Genomic DNA, 15,657 nt, shown 5'->3' on the forward strand with positions numbered 1-15,657 from the left:
TTAAAAGTATGTCAAAATTCCAGCCATAAATCAAATTTCTGCCTTAAAATAACGCATATATACCAACCAGATGATAAAATTTTTCAACAAATATAAAAAACATAATCAAATTTTATTTTAAATTAAAAAGTATTATAATGTAATTTGTGATTTTACCTAAAAATTAAAAAAAAATGAAAGTCTGTGTATCAAACATGTTTTTTGCTCTGATTTAAACGTAATTAAAAATCAAAACTGTTAGTTTTATATGCTTTTTCACACACGGTTTGAAAAAATCAAAGTAATTGCACATGAAATGTAAAAATTAATCTTTGTTAGTTCAATTTTTTTGCGAATAAAATGCACGCTCTGGCAAACATGACTGGTCAAGCGTTAAAAGCAAAAGCTTGCTGTTGATTGTTGAGTGCACGAGTTTGTTTTGTATTGTGTTTGTGTTGTGTTGTCTCTTGTCTTTTACAAAAAGAGCTAAAGAGGTCTGACTCTGACATTAACTTTAAAATATTTTTAAGTTTTTTGTTAGCTTTTTTGTATTATATCGTTTTGGTTCTATTGCAGTTTTAAATTTTCGCAGCACCAGCGGTTTCATGGGTAAAAAGAGAAAATTTTACAATGGATCCAAGCAGGATCAATATAAACGCTTTAAAGACGGCGAATGTGGTAAAATATCGCCAGGTGTTACTGGTATTATTGTAACCCATGATAGAGGAAGAGAAAAACTATGTCGAAATGACGTTTTTAAGGTGCTAAATCATTTTGCTGATCTTTGGTATGGTTCAGAATTGAAACAAAATTCAGAAGATCAAAGTACTGAAAGTGATGATGAAAATGACATTGATTCCGCTTTAAATGAAGAAATAAAAAATATTAAAGATGTAAACTCCAAACAAAAAACTAGTATGCAGAGGTTCTGTTCATTGAAAAGTGGTTGCAACAATATTATATTTATAAAAACAAAAGATTTGAAGCCAAGTGAACTTGTGCAAAGAATTATGGAAACAGTTTACAAAGAAGATGAATTAGATGACCTTCCATTGCCAAGACATGTTCTCAGAATGCACCCAGTCGCAAAAAGTTGCAAAGCCCACTTAATTGACATAAAAGCTGAAGTTGAAACTTATCTACCTATTGTCCTTGCTGAAATTTTAAAGAAAAATGAGGATACTTGCAAGAAAGAATTTGCAATCTTGTACCGTGGAAGGAACAATGATCATCTTGGCATGCACATAGTTGTGGAGGCTGTATGTGACAGTGCAAATTTGGTTGTTCCTGAGTGGAGTTATAATTGCCGCACAGATGATGTCGTGCTTTTGATTGATGTCATTCAAACTGTGTGCATGATGTCTGTGGTGCAGAACTACGCTTATCATAAAAAGTTTAATTTGCGAGAACTATGCAAACCACATGCAGAAAAAGTTGTGGACCAAAAACAAGAAAAAGGAATTATTAAAAAAAAAAAATTAATCAAACCTGCGGAAAATACTGAAAAAGTTGACCAGTGATGTCTTAACAAATAATAGTTTGTGTATTATTACCTGTTTTGTTTAAAGGTTTGGTTGTTTTTATCAAAAGCAGCATTTAGGTTTATTGTGTGCACTGATTGCCTTTAAAGCAATTAAAAGTGGTATAACAATTTTCAATGGTGTTGTTTGTTGATTTCAGATTTAATTTTTGTTGTCTGAGCTAACGCTATGGCGGAAAGCAGTGTAGACATGGTAGATGGGCCTGGTGCTGGTCAGGTTTTAATGAAAGGAATTTCGGGGGATGGAAACAAAAATAACAACAACAAAGAGCTGGAAAATAAAGTTGATGTTGACGCTCGTGGATCGAGCGGAGATAGTGGATTTTTCACCAAGAGAAAAACCACCCCCTCTTGTGTATCACATTACAAAATGGATTTTCAGAATCGAGGATATGCTGTCATAGTCAATAATGAAAACTTTCACTGGTCAACAGGTATAATTTGTTATTTTTCAAATATTGCTAAAAAAAAAATTTTTCTATGTAGTAAGCTGCAGACTGTGAACACTTTTTCCACCTAAAGGGTCTCATCAGTGCAGCTGGTTACAGGACATAGGCTGTATTGGCTTTCAAAACTGTTGTGATGTGAAATAAATCTTTATTTTGTTTAAGGAATGAACAAGCGAGTTGGAACTGATATTGATGCAAGGAATTTACAGATGATATTTACAAGACTTGGTTTTGAAGTGGACATGCAAAAGGATATCAAATGTATTGCCTTGCATGAGGTAACATACTGTTGGTTATGAATCTCTATTCAGAACATTATTCAATATTCTTCGCTTAAATATTCCTAAAAATTACAATTCTGGGTAATTTTGAAAATAGCAATTCAGGAGAATAAATGGTAATTCTGGGTATAAATTTATATTTTTTATATATATATTTTTTTCAATTTAAATTTTCTCTGATGCATTTCACATACTAAAGACATGATAGTTGTTTGAAACAATATGTTTGCTTAATTTAATAGAACTTTTTTAGTAGCAAAACGAAAATAGGATTCTAGTGTTGTCTTGAACATCCACAACCTCAAGTTAGTCCTAAAAAATAAAAGTTGCACTCAAAATAATTAGTTCCAAACACACTTGGAATTTATCCAATGACACACATTTTGTAAATTACTGAAATAAGGTACTAATTTTTTGTGCAGTTAATTGATAAATATGCAAAAGAAGATCATTCCAATTCTGATTGCTTTATGTTTGCCATTTTGAGCCACGGTGATAATGGATGCATCTACGGAACAGATGGTACTATCAGGATCAAACAACTTGTTGACAAATTTCGTGGTGACATTTGTCCTTCGTTAGCAGGAAAGCCGAAAATATTCATGTTTCAGGTAAAATTCTAACAAACTGTTTATGCTGTATGAAATGTGTGCATATTGGAAACTTTTTTATTGCATCACCTTTGTCAATGAAATAAATTCCATGAATTGCATGGTTTGGATAGTAGATTGGGCACTTTAGAAAAGCCCCTTTTGTGGGTAGTACTACCATACCACACAATAAATACGAGGTTAAAAGCATAGTATGCTGGATGGTTTGTGGAATGTAAAAATATGTGCCCCAACAAGTGTAAATGAGACCAAATTTTAGTGTTATTATGGGTCCCCTTCCCTGAAGGGGACACATATTGATTTTACTCGATTTTTTTTTTCTGCCCAAAGTTTGTCCACCTCGTTTTGCCTTGAAATGTTTGATGGATTTGGATAAAATTTTCACAGATGGTAGATATAGTTATGTAGATGTGCCATTTGTTTTGTTTGACTCGATAGCCCCAGTGTTTACCCCACTAGCCCCCTAAAATGGGTAAATTTTGAACAATGTCCGAATTGGATGAAATTTGAAAAGTTTGTTCATTGTGCCATTTTAGGGCATCGTTTGTTGTGTTTTACCCTGTAGCCCCAATATTTACCCCACTAGACCCCTAAAATGGGTGATTTTTTAAAGAATGTCCGATTTGGATGAAATTTGGACAGTTTGTTCATTGTGCTTTTTTAGGGCATCGTTTGTTGTGTTTTACACTGTAGCCCCAATATTTACCCCAGTAGACCCCTAAAATGGGTGATTTTTTTAAACAATGTCCGATTCGGATGACATTTGGACAGTTTGTTCATTGTGCTTTTTTAGGGCATCGTTTGTTGTGTTTTACACTGTAGCCCCAATATTTACCCCAGTAGACCCCTAAAATGGGTGATTTTTTTAAACAATGTCCGATTTGGATGAAATTTGGACAGTTTGTTCATTGTGCTTTTTTATGGCATCGTTTGTTGTGTTTTACACTGTAGCCCCAATATTTACCCCAGTAGACCCCTAAAATGGGTGATTTTTTAAACAATGTCCGATTTGGATGAAATTTGGACAGTTTGTTCATTGTGCTTTTTTAGGGCATCATTTGTTGTGTTTTACACTGTAGCCCCAATATTTACCCCAGTAGACCCCTAAAATGGGTGATTTTTTTAAACAATGTCCGATTCGGATGAAATTTGGACAGTTTGTTCATTGTGCTTTTTTAAGGCATCGTTTGTTGTGTTTTACACTGTAGCCCCAATATTTACCCCAGTAGACCCCTAAAATGGGTGATTTTTTTAAACAATGTCCGATTCGGATGAAATTTGGACAGTTTCTTCATTATGCCATTTTAGGGCGTCGATTATTGTGTTTCACCATGTAGCCCAATATTTACTGCTTAAGCCACCTATTTTTTAAAAAACGTCCGATTTGGATGAATTTTTGATAGTTTTATGAATTTGGCATTTGTAGCTGTCGAATATTGTGTTTCACCCTGCAGCCCTATTATTTACCCTACCAACCCCCCAAAATGTGTGAATTAATCAACAATACATTTTGACAGTTTGTATAATATGCCATTTTGAGATGTCAGTGTTTTATGCTATTTAGGCACACAAACTTATAACAATGTCTCAATTGCATGAGATTTAGACAGTTTGTACTTTACATAACTTTTTTTTTTAGGAACACTACCAATCACTGTGTTTGACTTTATAGCACCGTTTCTTATGCTTGTCTGTTTACAACTTTGCGGTTTTGGGGACCCATGAGTTTCTGCCTGCAGAAACAAATCAAGATTATAAAAAATGTTGGCTAATATACGACCCAATATAAATAAATATAGAGAATATATTACAGTTTGCAGAATAGGTTGTAGTGTATATGCTATAGTAAAATGTGCTAAGCCACCCTTCTAGTTTCAATTATGTAATCTCACACCAACACGAATAGCTCCAACCCTAATCGCTTTAGGTCCTCAAAATTATCGTTTTTATTTTGTCCATGAAATATATTTATGTCCATTAAAACCACTATGCATACTTTACACCATGCTGTATTATGTGGTATTTAGTACCACCAATGTAATTTAGTTAGTCTTGCAAGACATTAAACATCAAATACAGCTGTGAAAATTTGATCATAGCAGCATTCTTGTTGTACATAACACAACAGTTTTTAATGCTTTAATTTTTCTGTCACACTGCAGATTCTAGTATCAATACCTTGCTTTGAAAAAAAACTCAATATTCCAACATTAATTTCAGGCATGCAGGGGTATGGAATATGAAATACCAGTGAGCCCAGCAGTTGATGTTGTAGATGCTGGCCAGGAGGGAGATTCTGATGAAAATGTTCTTTGTGTTGACAGTGGCCCTGTACCCACTTTGCCATGTGGATCAGACTTTCTGTTCTGTTATTCTGTTGCTGAAGGTAACAAAGCAAATTAATATTTCAGTATGAATCCACTGAACTTTAACAGTACATTTATGCATGGAGCAAACATTTAAACAATGCTGTCTTTTCGTAATCTAACTCCACATGTAAAAAATACAATGTTTCACAAAATGATATAACTTTCATCTTTTTTATAGTTAGGCAGAATGTTGCATGGTCATTGTAAATAATAAAATAGTTTTTTTTTTGTTTTGCAGGCTTCTACTCTTTTCGTGACACACTTTTTGGATCTTGGTACATTCAAGAATTCACAGATGTTATGGAATCACTCGTTTTAGATGTCCCAGGTAAGGCAAGCTAAAAAAATATTTCTTAAAGACTAGTTTAAATCCTCCTGGCCATTACCTTTGACTTTCACTCAAAACGGTGCAACTATGTCCAAGAAAAGTCAACAGTGCAGTTGCACATTGTTTCAACCTTATGGGGTCTCATAATTGCTGCTGTTAACAAGATGTTGACCACATAGGCATATAGGCAAGTGTAGCCACATAAGGCCCTCCAGTTTGTTGGGAGTAGCAAACTGAAAAGCCATGCTCTACCAAAAAGCTAGTGTTTGTACTATATGCAAAAACGGCATTCACACATTTTCAGCTATTTTTAAACATTTACGTTTGGTTGTTTATTACTAAAAGTTGCAAGTTGTGGTATAATGGTGCAATTCCAAGAGGGATCCTCTTAAAAACGCCTAAGGCAGTAATGCTGTTGTTGCTTGGTTACATTTCGGTTTATTGCTGACATAAAATCTTTATGATGGCGTAATCGTTGGATGAAGGCCTTGTGTTTATGTGCGTACCATGTTTTGATGTGTCCAATGTGTTTGCACTCTCATATCGTAAAACCAGGAACCGTTTGCTTAACCGCGGATTTCTGCGAACGCGGAACACATTTACGCCAAAACAGATGTGTCATTATGGCGAAACCTAACAGCAAAACAAGTTTGATTACGTTTTTCTGCCTAAACAAGCACAGCGGCCGAATTGAATCCATTCGAACATGTGTCGTAAGAATGCGTTCCTGCTTTCGTGCGAAAATAGATGCCAATGATCTTTAATGTGTTCTATGTGTACAGCAGTTGTTGTATTTCTGTCTGTATAAACTGCTATTGACAAATAGCAATGAAACGACTAATGCTGTACTACAATATTAAGTGTACAGTAAACCACGGTTAATCCGGCCCCGTTTCGACCAAAAGGTTTGTCCGGATTAGGTGAAGATTCGGATTAACCGATGTCAATTAGTTAAAGTCTTACCACATTGCAAATCATTTGTACCTCAAGTTTTGTCCGAATTAGGCGAATATCCGGATTAGCTTTACAGTACAAAACTACGCACGTCGTTTCGTAACATTGGATTTTTGTAAACCTAGCAGATGAAATGAGGGGGTGGTGAGTTCTGTTCAGCCAGGCGTAAATTCAAAACCGGTTGTTGACGTAACTACTGGTTTCAACCATTGTTACGATTACTAATGACTATATATGGTAGATTACGTCCGACAAACGTTCTTCTGATGATGCGTGGTAAATGCTATAACCCTTAAAAAAAAATAATTTAAAAATAAAAAAGAACTCTTAATCGTTGTTGCTCAAAAAAGTAATTCACAAAATTCCGAGAATGAACCAACCAATGAGTAAACTGTGACAAGAATTTAAAATGAATTTAAATGTTAAATAGTAGGAAAATGTTTGTACTGATTAAAGTCACTATATGTGGTGCGTCCTAAACGGTAGAACAAACAGACGGATTCTTTTTCCAAATTCTTTCAACTACATTGTGGGAAAATTCTGATATAACTTTGATAGGTTGGCTGACAGCTCAAATATAAACATAGAAAACTGCCTACTACATCGCTGCGCGCAAAAAATCGACTAACACAAGAACTCACACCAGACATGTGTGCTAAATACCGTTAGGTGGCGCAATGAGCTTTCGCGAATATTTTAAATGCAATTTGTGCAAAAAAGCTGACGGTTAGGGCTATTGGGGTTGGGGTAAAGTTTCATAAAAAAATAAAATAAAATCAACCTATAAACGTAGTTCCTAACCCCAACCCAGTCTCCCTCCTAATTTAAATATAGGAGGGAGACTGGGTTGGTTGTAAGATCTTGTGTTAGTAGCTCTACCGCTTGGCACCGCCGACTGGCCAAAACCTTGCGTTTTATGTCTCACATCTTTTGCGTAAGCGTGACGTGATAGCTTGTCTGAACTCTTCTCAATCATGAAATGCAACAGACAAAGTAGCAGTAGGTGTCATTGGATTTCATGTTGGGATAGACCGATTATATCTACAGCAGGGGTCACCAAACATTTTTGTTCACTGCGGGCCGGAATAGTTTAAAAAGGATTCGCGCCGCCCACATAGTTTACTTGTCCTATTTTGTTAGAGGTAATAAAAGTGACGTCACATTTCGCAAAACGTTTGTGACGTCATAATCTTTTGCTTGTGACGTCATGAGTGTTTTGTTCGCGAATGTTTGTCAAACAAGTAACACCCCTCTTGCTTCGTAGACGCCAAGCGAGAGGTGGTCGACTTCTGTGACGTCATGACGGCGGTCAACCGGAAAGTTGCGTCACGTCACGTGTCAAGGTCGAGTTCTGTCAACGCGCGCGGCAAAAAACAAATGCCCTGTTACCTCTCCATGTTAACTAAAAAGCTTGTTCTTGTACCGAAAAATGGCGATAGGCCACATAAGAAGAAACATGGTTTACTTGACTTTTTTGTGTAAAGAATCGCTTTATATCACATCTACTCGTTTTTGTCACGTTTTAGTTGCACAAAATCTTCATTTTTTTTCTTGGTCTTGCACAGAATTTTACTTTTTCCTATTTTGGCAAAAACAAATTAAACCTTGACCGATTCGTATGAACGAAAAAAGGTCTTAAATTTCTTTATACTTTTGTAGCAAATTTACACAAACAGTAAACCTCGGGTAATCCGGACCCGTTGCGACCAAAAAATGTCCGGATTAGACGTAGATCTAAATTAACCGATGTCGATTAGTAAAAGCCTTACCACATTACAAACATTGGTACTTTAAGTTTTGTCCCAATTAGACGAAGATCCGAAATTGACCAAATCCGGTTTAACCGAGGCTAACTGTACCTTAAACTTGTATATAGCGTATCAAGGTGTTCTAAAAAACCAGTGAGAGCATAAGCGCCACAAATATATGTTTTCTTCGTTAAACTTAAAACTGCTTTTGTAGGATTTTCTTTGATGTGTAGTCACTAGTGTCAATTAAGTCATTCCAAATATCTACATCCAAATCATACTTATACAGTCGCCTCAACAATTTTTCACTGTCTTATGTTAGCCATTCCAATCTCAATTTTTACACACCTATTCGCCTGTCAAATATAAATTTACGACTCAAAATTGCGTTTTTGGTTGCCAAATATTAATCTGGCTTTTAGTTTAAAGCATAAAATACCATACAAAGTAAATTTGTCATTTTTCCATATTCAGCACTTGTTATAATAATGCACATCAAATGCTATTGCCATTTTCAAAATTATTCCTTGCCATTTGTCGCTTTTTAATATAACACATCTTGAACTTTTACAGTCTTCATAACAATATTGCTAATTTTCTAGTTTGTTGTATCTAAGTACGCAGTATTAAAGGCTCGTTGCAATTACTTAAATGGTGCAATGGTAATACCTTAATGACAATTGACAATTTTTGCTGTTTCCAAGCGTTTTGCGGGATTATCTGCCATTAAATTCATGACCAATAATGCTTGACCGCTAGGGTGCGCTAGCGAGCTTCACTGTATTGGTGTATGTTGATGAATTTTAAAGTCTGTTTCATTTAGCATCTGATGTAAACGTATCTTCAAACGTCGTTTGTATATTGCTGTTGTGCTTTCATTGTAATGTAATACTTGTTCTTCACACATTCTGTAGCCTTTATTAAACTTCATAAATTTCCATCGTAAGTTTTTGTTTCTTTTTAATGGACAAATTCTACATTGTGATAATACCAGGGAAAATTAAACTTTATGTGTTTAGTCAACTTTTTTCCTGCAGTTTTGATTAGTAGTTTATACGTAATTTAACCGAGCAGCCAAAATAGCTTATTAGCTTTGCAAAAATTTGTCTTCACCAAACGTTTTGCGAATTTTAAATTTCAGCTAAGTTATGCTGATCCTTACACTAGAGATGGGCCGACTCTCACCAGAACCCGACTACTCGGTACGGAGCATCTCTGTTTCTGATGCTCGGTGCTCGGCCGAGCAGTTGCACAAACGGACCCGAGCATTAAATTTGCATATTCATGCCCTGCTTACATAATCAACTTGTGTTCGAAAGGGTATCCAACAACAAAAATGACTCCTTTTTCAAATGCGTTTGATGGTAAATAATGCCTACTTCTCGGGCCTGTACAGCTTAATACACTGCTGGTGACGTAAGGGATCTTGAAAAGCTAAAAAACTAGACTGGATTTGGCAATGTTTGAGATGTCACAATGCACCATGCATTAACGTGAGATGTTCGGTGTTTGACAAAACAAAACATCTGCGTTTATGGCCCATCCCTCTTATACAATAAGAAACAAGAAAAATGCACAAACTACCAGTAGACAAGATTGGTAAAATTCCCACAAAAGGATATTTTATACGATCTACTTTTGAAATCGAAATATGTTCTGTTTTATTGTTTATTATGTCTGCAAAGAAGCGCTTTTTTAAAAAAAAATGTCGGTTTTTAGACGAGCAACGTGATGACGTGGACTTCATTGACGTCATGACGGCCGTCAATCTCAAAGTTGCGTGTCGTCACGTGACCCGTACCAACTCACGTGACATGTACGGCAAGAAGCAGATGCCATGTTATCTTTCAATGCTCACAAAGAAGTTTTACCTTTTGCCGAAATCTAGAAAAAGAACAAGAAAATCAACAAACGTTTGAAAACCCAAGCTTAAAGCACTGCAGGATTTTCTTTAAGGGACAGTTTGATTGAAAGTTTAATTCATAGTTGGTGGAATTTTTCATGGTAGCCAATTACCGCATTGTGTTTAAAACTAAAAGAATGTATTTCAAGACTCAAAGAAGGCAGTTTCGTAAGGAAATCTCTAAGTGTTTTGGTCAACTCTATAATATCATTGTATACATGGGGTCTAACTGGCAAATAAACTTACCTAAAAGTTTGATTTATAGTTGGCGGAATTTTTCATGGATCACGATTACCGTATTGTGTCTAAAAGTAAAAAAAAATCTATTTCAGACTCAACGAAAAATCTCTATAGTGTTTTGCTTAGGTCTCTCACATCATTGTATGCATGGAGTCTAACTGGCAAATATTGCAGTATTGCAACCTACTATAAATATTGCATAAACTGCAAAGTAATTTAGTGTGGTGTATTAGTAAGTAAAATCATAAAATAAATAATCGAATTTTGGTACTTTAACGTCTTCTGTAGCAAAAACGCTATCTTGCAAACTGTAATAGGTTTAGCATTGCATACACTTGAAAAAAAATAGTTATTGTTATTCTTGTGGATTTTTAGTTCTTCGTTTTACGTTTCATTTTCGCGAAATTTCAGTTTTGTTGTGATTTTTTAGCTTTTAAAACTACTCAAAAAATGAAAGCTGTAATTTTTTCCTCCATTCATATTCATATACATTTTCAAACAACGTTGCACATCAGTATAGTATTGAAATTCACAGTATTGAACTGTTTTCTGTTTTTTGGAAATTATGTCATTCTAACTTTGCCTTCGTGTTTTTTGAAAGTGTGGTTAATTTTTGGTTTCCAGCAAATTTAATATCCTAAAGCTCTTTCCGTAAATCTATCTAGACTATTTTTTATATGCAGTAAACCTCGCTTAATCCGGACCGGTTTAGACAAAAAAAAATTGTCCGGATTAATCGAAGATCCGGATTAACTGATGTCGATTAGTCAAAGCCTAACCATATTACAAATCATTTGTACCTCAAATTTTGCTGAAATTTGGCGAAGATCCGGATTAACCGAATCCAGTTTAACCGAGGTTTAGTGTATATTAAAACGAAAAAACAAAAAACAATATTTTAACGACGTTCATGCAAATTGTCTATTGCTTTTTCACCTTGTATATATTTCTGCATGAAAACTCAAACCCTTAGCAACACAAATTATTCTTGCTGTCTAACTTCGATCCACTGTCATAAAACTGCTCATTTTTCCTTTATTTCTTGTCATTTGATAAGCCAAATGGATTGCGCACATGCTGAACTGCAGTTTCGATATCTTCATTGCCATTATTCAGTAGCAAAAAAAAAATCATGTAGAGTTTAACTTTACCTACAAATGTAAAACTGAAAACATTTTTTGCATAACTTTTCGACGTGAATTTTTTAATGTCATCAAAATTGAAAACAAAAATAACATGTTTACCAAAAGAATACCTATTCAATGCCAGGTTGTTCACAAAATTTGCAATGGTGCTTTTTGTTGTTATATAGACACGATTTTAATAAAAAAATATAAGCTTAATAAAGTGAATTCAAAAGATTACATTTGCTTACAAAATATGGCCAATTTTGCTGTTTTTCAAAAACGTGGCTCACTTTTTACCTCTCATTCTAATTGTTACACATAATTTTGTTTGCTTCTGTATTTCCATTTTTACAGCCACAACATCTCTAATACAATGTACATTATTACCTGACGTTTTGCAAATAAGTGTATCATATATAACCTTTCCTTAAAGTGTCGCTCTTTTTATGGTACTTTCGAAGATAAGCTGTCAAGTAACTTTAGGTGAATTTGGAAATCGTATCGTAACTCTTTTGTCTGATTTGATTTTAATTTCGTACACTGCTTTTGGACTTTCGGCATCAAAATTGTGTGTGATTTATTGACTCTTTTCATCAGAGTTAGCTACATATCTGTATATTCACTTGTTTTCTTGGTTTGCTGAAATGCATCGTTTTAAACTTTAAAATAAAAAATATCCGGGTCGACGAATGTATTTGACCGAATCGGCCATTTTTTACAAAGATTCGGTTCCGAAAGAATAATTTATTGCGATTCGACCGAAACCGAGTCTTTTAAGTAAGTTACCAAAAACTTAAAGAGTAAAACTTGTCATTTCTGCTTAATAAACTACCACAAAATATTTTAAACTACGCCTTAACTAAAATCTTATTAATGATTATAATTTTAAAACAGTATTGTTGTTCCCACTCCTGACAAAAAAATCAATAATTTTTGGCAGGCTTGCAATCTAAAGCCGAACAAATTAAGCCGAATCGGTGCATCTCTATATTTAAACTAGTATTTTCAAAGCTAAACCCGTTAGTTCCCACTGTTTCCAACCACAATCTGTAAAGTTCAATGGCTTAAAACACTTTCTTTAAAATCTGATAAATTTAGATGGTTTTTTGAACTCCAAATGAATTCAATGCCCTGTACTCCACTCTACAGCATTGTGAAAACGCTTGTTTCGTTCGTTTTACAATAAAGTTATGGGTTGCAAAAACAATTTTATTTTCGCATATATTGCAGTGATACTCAAACCGTTATGCCGCGCGATTAGCCCCTAGTTGTCGACATTCGAACTTGCGTGACAACATTTTTTTGTGAATTTTTGAGGCTCATACGGATATATTTGGTTGCGGTTAGTTACCTAGTTCCAACCCCTTTGTTTAAACACTCTCTGTTGTTCCACCTAAAAACAAACGTATAGGGCCTACCATTGACTAAAAACCAAAATTCGATTTTGAACAATCAAGTTGCTCAGAGTTGTAAGTCGGTTCGGGTTCGGGCCCAGTTCGGGCTTAGGTATTTTTTAACATACGGGTCGGGGTTGGGCCTGACTTCACACTCTGTGTCTGTATTTTTTTCAAATTTAAGTTACCTAAGCTGCAGACAGTGCACACTGTTTTTTTTTGTTTTTGTTTTTTTCTCCATTCGACCTATAAAGTCTCATCAGTGCAGATGGTGAGGAGATATCGGCTAGTGTAGCCATTCAACGGCACTCCAGTTTGCTGGGAGTAAGGTAAAATACCCATGCCTCACCTAGCCTGTGCGATGCCACAACTGGGCATACATGCTTTTACATTAAGTTACCCAGCTGGATATAACCTAATGTCCAACAGCCCTAATACTACGGGTTTAGGACATTGTCTACTATTGTCTATTGTATATGTCTTGTATATATAAGCCTGAAAATCAAACTTTTGGGCCCTAATGGGCTTCTCAAAAACGATTCGGGTTCGGGCTCGCCTACAACTCTGCAATGGCCATTGTTTATCGTATTTTGTGTTGAATAACGTTTTGCGTGATTTTGAAATGTTTTCACATTTTTAAAACTCACTTAACCTTTGAAAACACAAATTCAAATGTAGCACCATTTAACTTGCACACGAAATTTGAACTTTTCAAAATGCAATTAAGGATTCAGGAAATTGGTTCCATCGAAAAGACCCCTTTCCACTCATCAAAAAAGTTCATACTTGATGTCGGCCTGATCTAATTGATTTCGACTCGCGGTTTTCCAATATCCGCCATTGCATTGCGTTTTTAATTAAGTTTAAAATGCATTTAGATTAATTACTAAGGTCAAAGCAATTTTTGCATCTATTACATGCTGTTAGAAATTTAGTAAACTTTTAGGGAGGGAATTATCGGTTCTTAGGTCGTTTTTAGCCGGGGCACCATAAAACCACATTATTCACGATATTAAACCCCAAATCGCCAAACATAGCATCTTGGTAACTGGGACAGAACGATTATAAAATATGTCCTTGATGTCGCAGATTAAGACGTCGTTATAAAGATAATTCTATTCGAACTTATAAAAATTTTTAAAGATGTTTCTCAATCAGCATATTTAAGTTATAAAGAGTAAGATATAAAAATAATAATTACACATGTGAAATAAGCATAAAATTTGCATTATAAATTTTCAACTAGTAGTGTCCCCTTAAAAAAGACAAAGGAAATCTTTTAACGATTCTTCCTTTTGCACTTATTTCGAAAACCTAGCTTGTTGAGAGTAGCCTATATTTTTGCGCATTAAATTGTCGTTATTTTTTTAGGCATGTTAAAGCTGGCATTGTTTTTGATTTTTATGTCTTGGCCATGTTATTGGATATCTCGCATTTATTTGCGTTCAAATTCCAGTCAACGAACTACTATTTAAATCTTACATACAAAGTTGAATGGCATTGTTTAATTTTGTTTTTCAAGAGTTTAGAAACAAGTTTTTTTTAAGAGATTATTTAACGCAATCAGGCACGCAACTTTAATTACTTTTTCACACATATTTTTGCATTTATGAGTATTAAGGTCAAAGATTAAACCGTTGCGTTCGTGTAACTGAAACGAAAAACGTTTTGGTATTTGTTTCACATCGTGATTATGTAATTTATAAGCTAATACTACGCCTAAATGCACATTAATCATAAACACTTAAAATTTCTTTCAAAATTGGATTCCAAGGCACATGTAGAATGTAGGAAAAATGTGTATGGAAAATACAATAAAACGGTTGTTTTCGATCACCAATATAGTCTTGTTGCTCTAATAATATACATACACGAGCTCTTTGAGAATTTGCCCAGACTGATTGGAAGCAAAAAAAATAGTTTTTGTTCTAAAATTTGCGTGCAAAGTTGTTTTGCCGTTAAGCCTCTTTTAATTACACTTGAGTATCCGATTACACTTTACCTTTGTCTACTTTTATGGTTCTCCCAATTTGTTTTCTAAAATGAATACACTCATAATGGGATAAGCCCTGAAGCGTCCATGGAGACCAGCGATCAGGGCAGACTCCTGTGGTGGGTTCGAATCCCACTGCAGACTCAATTTTTTATTCTTTGCTATGTTTTATTGCAGGTCCACCAAATGATTTTATTTATTTGATTTTCACGACGACTTGAATTTAGTTCCAATCGGTTGGAGCAATTTCGCTCAACTTTTTTGTTCCGAGAAACACAAATGATAATTTTCGTGGCGCACAAAAAAACTTAGTTCTCATCACCCTTTTCCTCTTTGGCTCTTAAATAAATAAATAATTTAGCTCTTTGCGCCACCTATCTAAAGTCAGCTAAATGCATTTCTGGGTAGAGCTACTAACACCATAACGCAAATGACAAGCAAAGTCGATTTGGTTATATCTCCAAAAATGCTCACGGTTAGGGCTATTATAGGGTCGGGGTAAGGTATTAGCACTTAAAATTCAATAAAACTAACCCAAAAAATTAGTTACTAATGTAACAATTTTAAAAACTTATTTCCCAAACCAACCCATTGAAAGCCGCTAAATAAAAAAATCAGCTCTTTACGCCCCCTTATCGACTTTGGTTGTCATTTGCGTTATGGTGTTAGTAGCCCTACCCAGTGTTTTTTTAAGGACCGTTTCGGTCCCCCAAATTTCTCCAGCGGTTTCCCAAAAAGCAA

General features: G+C 34.9%; 2 protein-coding genes across 3 annotated transcripts; both read left to right on the top strand.

Annotated features, from left to right (window-relative positions):
* Positions 1–320: 320 nt before the first annotated feature.
* On the top strand, positions 321–1,660 carry LOC145232647 (THUMP domain-containing protein 1-like). The gene has a single exon (XM_080097310.1). The coding sequence runs from the start codon at positions 585–587 to the stop codon at positions 1,497–1,499; it is 915 nt and encodes a 304-aa protein (XP_079953436.1). The 5' UTR covers positions 321–584; the 3' UTR covers positions 1,500–1,660.
* Positions 1,632–12,223, top strand: LOC145232645 (caspase-6-like). Of its 2 annotated transcripts, none has more exons than XM_080097309.1 (6): positions 1,632–1,953; positions 2,131–2,246; positions 2,672–2,860; positions 5,081–5,246; positions 5,468–5,557; positions 9,979–12,223. In XM_080097309.1, exons 1-6 carry the CDS (start codon positions 1,689–1,691, stop codon positions 10,176–10,178), a joined length of 1,026 nt encoding a protein of 341 aa, XP_079953435.1. In that variant the 5' UTR covers positions 1,632–1,688; the 3' UTR covers positions 10,179–12,223. The 2 variants fall into 2 exon arrangements, with proteins under 2 accessions (XP_079953435.1, XP_079953434.1); XM_080097308.1 differs by lacking the exon at positions 9,979–12,223 and adding an exon at positions 7,776–9,282 and having other exon boundaries at positions 1,685–1,953.
* Positions 12,224–15,657: the final 3,434 nt, after the last annotated feature.

This window comes from Phallusia mammillata, chromosome 6 (genome assembly GCF_965637545.1).
Source record: "Phallusia mammillata chromosome 6, kaPhaMamm4.hap1.1, whole genome shotgun sequence".
Classification (NCBI taxonomy): domain Eukaryota; kingdom Metazoa; phylum Chordata; class Ascidiacea; order Phlebobranchia; family Ascidiidae; genus Phallusia; species Phallusia mammillata.